General features: G+C 53.0%; 1 protein-coding gene across 1 annotated transcript in view; it reads left to right on the top strand.

Moving 5' to 3' along the window:
* Positions 1 to 6,525, top strand: part of MYH7B (myosin heavy chain 7B) — a 28,748-nt gene that overhangs the window by 3,559 nt on the left and 18,664 nt on the right. Inside the window, exons 5-10 of the mRNA XM_009637387.1 lie at positions 766 to 898; positions 1,738 to 1,761; positions 3,862 to 3,954; positions 4,729 to 4,792; positions 4,914 to 5,012; positions 6,263 to 6,366. Coding sequence (XP_009635682.1) covers positions 766 to 898; positions 1,738 to 1,761; positions 3,862 to 3,954; positions 4,729 to 4,792; positions 4,914 to 5,012; positions 6,263 to 6,366 — 517 coding nt within the window. The remainder of the gene's footprint in view (positions 1 to 765; positions 899 to 1,737; positions 1,762 to 3,861; positions 3,955 to 4,728; positions 4,793 to 4,913; positions 5,013 to 6,262; positions 6,367 to 6,525) is intronic.

Below are 6,525 nucleotides of genomic sequence, written 5' to 3'. Positions count from 1 at the left end.
CAGCTGTGGGAGCTGCCCTGGGGCGCCCCAACCCGCCAGTGTCCTCGAAGAGCGAGGAGGAAGGAGAGATGGAGGCCAAGGCCAGAGGGAGATGGCGGCAGCGTCCAGAGGGGCGGCGGTGTGGGAGGAGGGTGACGTGGGAGGGTGTAGGCCAGGTTGATTTCAAGTGACATATAGATAAGGGCTATATAAAGGACTTTAAAGGACCCTACGCCGCTGCCAGGACCCACGGACATTTTTAGCCTCAGCCATAGCCTAATTAGGAAAGGCAGGGGCTGTGGAGAGATGCTTGGCGCGTGTCCGGTGGCGGCTCCACTCCCCAGCTCCCCCCCGGCTCTTTGTGATCTGGGATTACAATGGGAGAGCAGCTAGCTAACTATAGGGATGAGCTCAGTGGGGCCCGCCGGCTGCCCGCACCCCACCTCGGGCACACTGGCCCCCGTGCTCACCGGGGCCCTGGCTGATCCCGGACAGCTGAAGCCTTGGGGCTGGGGCCGTACAGCCCTGGTGGGCGCCGGCACCTTTCTGCAGCAGGCAGCTGGCCCCCTGCGGCACCTCCTTCACCAGCCGCAGGGCATGGCGAGGATGGAGCTGGGTTTCGCTCCCAAGACGAGCCCCAAAGACAAGCACGTACACCCCCAGGCTGGAGGGGATCGATAGCGCCGGCCTCCCTGTCCCTCCCATACTTTGCGTCTCCCTCCTGGCATGATGAGCGGGGTGGCAGGCTGGCAGGGTCTCTGTTTGATGTTTTGCCTGTTTTTTGCCTCATGTCCTTGATCTGTGTATTTCTGTTACTCTAAGCGGAGAATCTGGTGCTGGTAAGACTGTAAACACCAAGCGGGTCATTCAGTACTTTGCCATTGTCGCAGCCTTGGGCGACACACCGGGCAAGAAATTAGTAAGACCCTCTTTTGAAACAAGTTCTTGCTGTTTTCTTCCTTTCTTTATTATTTTTCCCCCCTCCCCCTTTCTTCTTCTTTTTACCTTTTTACCCCCAACTTTTTGCATTTGGAAGCGTGTTTTGGTCTGACCCACCCAGGGCTTGGCTTTTCCCTGACTTTTGAACAAGCAAGGCTTGAAATTATTCTGCTCAAGGGGAAATGGAATTTTTTTTATGCGGCTGCTCAATCTGCGCAGCCTGGAAGGGGTGCTTTAGACACCCTCTTTATCTTCTCTTCCTCCTTCAACACACCACAGACCTTCTCAAGGAGCATTAAAAGAATGGAGTAAACCGGCCATTTCCCACCTTGCCTCTTTTAAGCCTTGCTTTTCGTCCTTTTCTCCTTTTTTTCCTCCTCTTGTTCATTTTGACCCTTTTCTACCTTGTGCTTTTCTTGCTCTTGTTTTGATTCTTGCATTTCTTTGGTGCTGGTTATTTTTGAGCTGCCCTTGCAATGGCTTATTTCTTCTTGATACGTTGAGGCTCCAGCCTGCTTTTCCCTTGCAGAAGCAAACTGGCTGCTTTAGGTATCGGACAAGCAGTACTTCAGCATTATTTTCTTTACTCTTCTTTGGGTTTGGATTTAACTGTTCTTGCTTTTTGATGCATTTCTTTATTTTCTTGAGCTAATTTATTTAACAACTTTTTGGCATCTCTTATGAAGTTTAATCCTCCCATTTTTTTCTTGGATCTTTTTTGGCACTAAATGGTCATGCCCTGCTTTTCTGACCATGCTTCTTGTGGTTCTTGCCTGGCTTTTCAGGGTTTCTAAAGACAATTTTCTTTCCTTTCTCTAGGCAGCTGTTGCCACTAAAACTGGGGTAAGTGTTGTAGACTCCTAAGCTTCAATGCTGAGGACAGGGTTCTGCTGCGCCACAGAGCTACAGCGAGGTGGTGGGGAACGCCTGCATGGGGCATCGGCCTTGGGCCAGGGAGCAAGGGTTGCCCCAGCACCTGGGCAGCATTTAGTTCCCGCTTGGCTTTGTATCTCCCGCCTTCCCATAGTTTGAAGCTTTGGTGTTTCATCTCTTAGTGACTTTCATAGACAGAATCATAGAATGTTTTGGGTTGGAAGGGACCTTTAGAGGTCACCCAGTCCAACCCTCCTGCAGTGAGCAGGGACATCTTTAACCAGATCAGGTTGCCCACAGCCCCGTCCAACCTGGCCTTGAACATTTTCAGGGATGGGGCCTCCACCTCCGCTTTCTACCTTTCTGACTCCAACCTCTCCTTCAAGGGATCATTACTCTCCAAATGCTTGTTTCTAACCGGCACAGTGTTTGCCTGGGGGTGGCATGGGCTCCTCCAAAGACAAGGTGAAGCCTCCACTCTCCGAGCTGTTGGTGTCCCCCTGCCTCAAAGCCCAGCTGAGGGCAGTGGTGCCGAGGGGCAGGGGAAGAGCTTCTTTGCCATTGGCAGACCAGTGCTCTAGCTGCAGACTGGGGCTCTGGTGATGCCTGGACACACGCCACCCTCTGCAAAGACCTGAACTGGCTCGGCCCAGCACATTGCAGGCAGCCGATGTCCTTCTCTGGGGTGCATTTCTGAGGTGCCTACTTAGCTCCAAAGAAACACCTGAGTGCTTTTGGAAATCCAGCAAAGGTTCCGTCCCTGGTGCTCCCAGCACTTCAGGGCTCAGCCATTGCAGCAGCTCAGTTGTATGTCCTTGGCCCTTAGGTTCTCTGAGCACTGAGGGACAGCCTTTAGCTAATGCACACTCTTGGTTGGGGGGTGCTCATTAACACATGAGTCTCAGATGCACTTGGGCAAATTTCACTAAGAGTGAGATAGCTGGGGGGCTGAATCTGTGGGTCCTGGGGCAACCCATGGGGCAGCCCCTATTGAATCTCACAGGCCAGGCAGTTTTAGATCAGGCTGAATTTAAAGATAACAGATGAAAGGATATCCAAGTGACAAAATACTGTTAGTAAAGCTGAGATTCACAGCCGCTCCTTGACTCTTTTGCCCTTCACATGCCTGGAGCTGCAGAGGTGGGGAGCAGCCGTGGGCCCAACACTGAAAAGACAGTGTGAGCCTTGGTGGGCAGAGCCTAGAGCTGGTGTTCCCCACCTAAGGAAAGCCCCCTGGGCTGTAACGTGTCAGAGCATGGGCAAAAGGTCTCATGAAAAATCCTACAGGTGCCTGTGCCACCAAACTCTACTACTGTTGTCACCCCCTCACCCCATCCTTTGTGTGGCTTGGCATGAGTCTCTTACTTCTGTCGTCAAATTCTTGTCCTGCTGTGCCTGCATTAGGTAGAGGCTGTCCCTTTATCTTTGAACTGTGCTTGTGAAACACGAATGGAAAAAACAAGATTAAGGGAAGCTTAATCTTGGGGCTTGCTCAGGAGAGCTCCAGCGAGTTCAGCAGACCGCGCCAGCTGGGACCTGTGATGTGTTCCCACCACGCTGTGGCCCTGCTGTGCATGTAGTTGGTGTGGGGAGTCATAGATCAAGCCTGTTTTCTGGAGCTCTTCTTTTGCAATGTGCTGTGATTTGAACTGTCTAAGTCTTGGGTTGGGTGGAAGAGGAAATGCCTGGCAGAGTCAAAGAGCCTGAAATGTTTCAGACCACAGTGGTGACAATGTGTGCTTGCTCTTGGTTGCATATTGTAGCAGCCTAAGAAAGGGGCTAAGGACTGCTGTGTGCAGAGGGGATGGTAGCATGGATCTTCAGAGGGACCTGTTTAGGCAAGGGGAAGCCCACAGGGAGCATTTCTGTAAGATCTTGCTCTGCTAAACCGAGCTGCATTGCCTCATGAGACAAGGAGATGCCTCAGGAGCAGCAGGCTCCTAAAGGCAGCTAACAAGCGTAGCGGGCAGATGGTGCAAGGAGCCCCACTCCCGGTTTCCATGTGTTGTTTGGTAATGGATCCCCTCCGGCTGGCTGGGAGCTGACACATCCTTTGTTTTTTTTTTCCAGGGCACCCTCGAAGATCAAATCATTGAGGCTAACCCAGCTATGGAAGCTTTTGGCAATGCCAAAACCATAAGAAATGACAACTCCTCACGTTTTGTAAGTGTCTTAGCAAGACAGAGAGCTAATGCACCGTGTTTATCTAAGCTGAAGGCATCACCTGCGGTATCATGGTTTTGTATGGCACGAGCCAAAGGCACCTAGGGGGAAGCTCTTTTTGCTTCTGGTGGGATTGGACTGGTGAGGCCAAGCTGCTTCTGGTTACTCCAGTGCAGTAACTGGTGTGCTGATCAGAACGATTCACCCAGTGTCACAGCCTGTAGCTGGAGGGAAGTCCCTTGCAGGACCAAAGTTGGGAGGGTCAGCGAGCACAGCCTGGAGTGCTGGCGCTGGGATGGACAAGCACGCCCCTTCCAGGGAGCAGCTAAGCCCAGCCTGGTTTTGCTGCGGGATGCAGAGCTCATCAGCCAGAGGTGGCTTTGATGCCTGTTCTTGTGCCTTGGAGAGAATGGGGATGCTGCTGGGGAGGATTCCTCAGCCTACCACAGAGCGGGAGGCTGTGGCCAGGCTCACTATCACACCACCCAGAGAAGGGCTTAGCTTTAAGGACAGGCCTGAGGACAGGGATTTATCTGCTGCGAGTGGAATTTCTGCCTGCCTAGAGTTTAAAGCCTTAGGTGATGCTGTCTGATCCTCTGCACATGATGAACCAGAGACCTTCACCACCCACCCCAGAGACCAGTAACTTCCCAGTAACTTAGAAGCCTAAGAAGCGGGAAATTACCAGTGTCTTGCAGTTGAGGTTTCTAGGAGCTGTACAGAATTGTACCCGTGTAGCCAAGTCCTGCACTTACCTCCTGCACATGTTTTCAGGGCAAGTTCATCCGGATCCATTTTGGCCCCTCAGGGAAGCTGGCGTCCGCAGACATTGACATCTGTGAGTAAACGTGTGCCAGCTGGAGCAGGGAGGGATTTCATCGCACCATTTGTGCCGATGCTGGGCCAGCTCCAGGAAAGAACAAGCCCTCCTCTAACCCCTCTGCCCTATTTGATCCTAGATCTTCTGGAAAAATCAAGAGTGATTTTCCAGCAACCCAAAGAGCGGAGCTACCACATCTACTACCAGATCCTCTCTGGGAAGAAACCAGAGCTGCAAGGTAAGGCAGCTGAAGCTGCAGTGTTGCCCTTATAGCATGATGGCCCAAAAGTAGCCACAAATGGCTCTGTTGTCAGCTTTGGGGTCTGCAGGGAATGAGCAAACCCAGCTCCCCGTGCAGGTACTGCCCTTGAACGCTTTTCTAGCTGCGCAGGATCATAGGATTAGTGGATAATTCAGGGTAGAAGAGATTTCAAGAGGTCATCTAGTCCAGCCTCCTTTATCCTTGCAGACTGAGGAGCCAGACTAAAGCCCTTTCTGCAGCTATGTAGGAGCAGAGCAGTGGTCACTCGGGGTCTATCTGCAGGCTGGAAGTGCGCTTTGCAAAGCTGCCTTCATAGAACATAGAATGGTTTATGTTGGAAAAGACCTTTAAGCTCACCCAGCCCAACCATTCCCCTAACCCCACCATCCCACCACTAAACCCTGTCCCTAAGTACCTCATCTGCCCAGCTTGTTTAGAGCACCTGGAGCACTTCCCTGGGCAGCCTGTTCCAGTGCTTGACAACCCTTTCAGTGAAAAATTTTTTCCTAATGTCCAACCTAAACCTGCCCTGGCACAACTTGAGGCCTTGCACAGAGTCCTCATCATGTGGCAGGTACAGCACTGAGCTCAGCGTCTGTAGGCTGGATATTTACTCACTTTTGGGTAGGGGGAAGTGGTTTGCAGCCTGAGCTCCTGCAGCTGCCCTAGTGAGATGGCCAGGCAGCTCACTCGCAGCAGCAGCCCCGCTGTAGACACATCCTAGATGTGTCCCCCCAGCTAGGGGTAGTTTGCACGGGGGTGGTGGTGTGCTTGGAGCAGCCCTCCCTGACCCTCCAGGTGCCAGGAGCGCACAGGGAGTGCACGGGAAACCTTTCCACGCTGCAGAAGGATGGCTGGCACAGCCCCTGGGGGCTCAGCCTCTTGGCTGCCAGCTCTTCAGCTTGTCGCTGGCTCGAGAACAATGCCTTATTAGGCAGGTCTGGAGAGCTGTGCAGAGCAGTAATCTTATCTGGTGGTCACAAGGACGTGGATGGCCACTTCTAAATCAGTCTGCAGCCAAGCCATATCCCAAGATAGCAAGCAGGAGGCACATCACGGAAGAGATGGATCCACGTGTGGGCCTGCCTGGGCTTCCTTCCACGGGCTGGTGCCCTCTAGTTGAGGCCAGTGAAGCCTTGCCTCTTCATCCGAGTCCAGGGTTGCCCCTCCGCCCCAGCTTTGTCTCTGTCAGACTGGCCTCACCCCTGCATGTCTTCCCCCAACAGATATGCTGCTGCTGTCCCTCAACCCCTACGACTACCACTTCTGCTCGCAGGGTGTGACAACTGTGGACAACCTGGATGATGGCGAGGAACTCATGGCAACCGATGTACGTGTACTTTCTTCGCACTGTGCAGCTGGGGCAGGGGCCTGGGGGAGGGCACCGCCTCCTCCGGGTAGACATGGGGACATGCCCTGGATTTTCTGTGCCCCTCTCTGAATTAGCTATGAGTTCCCTCTGGTTGCTCTACACATGCTGTGAGCCTAT

The sequence above is a fragment of the Egretta garzetta genome, unplaced genomic scaffold (genome assembly GCF_000687185.1).
Source record: "Egretta garzetta isolate BGI_Z169 unplaced genomic scaffold, ASM68718v1 scaffold24, whole genome shotgun sequence".
In the NCBI taxonomy this organism is placed as follows: Eukaryota; Metazoa; Chordata; class Aves; order Pelecaniformes; family Ardeidae; genus Egretta; species Egretta garzetta.
Note: the sequence above shows the minus strand (reverse complement) of the source record. Positions and strands in the feature narration are given on the sequence as shown.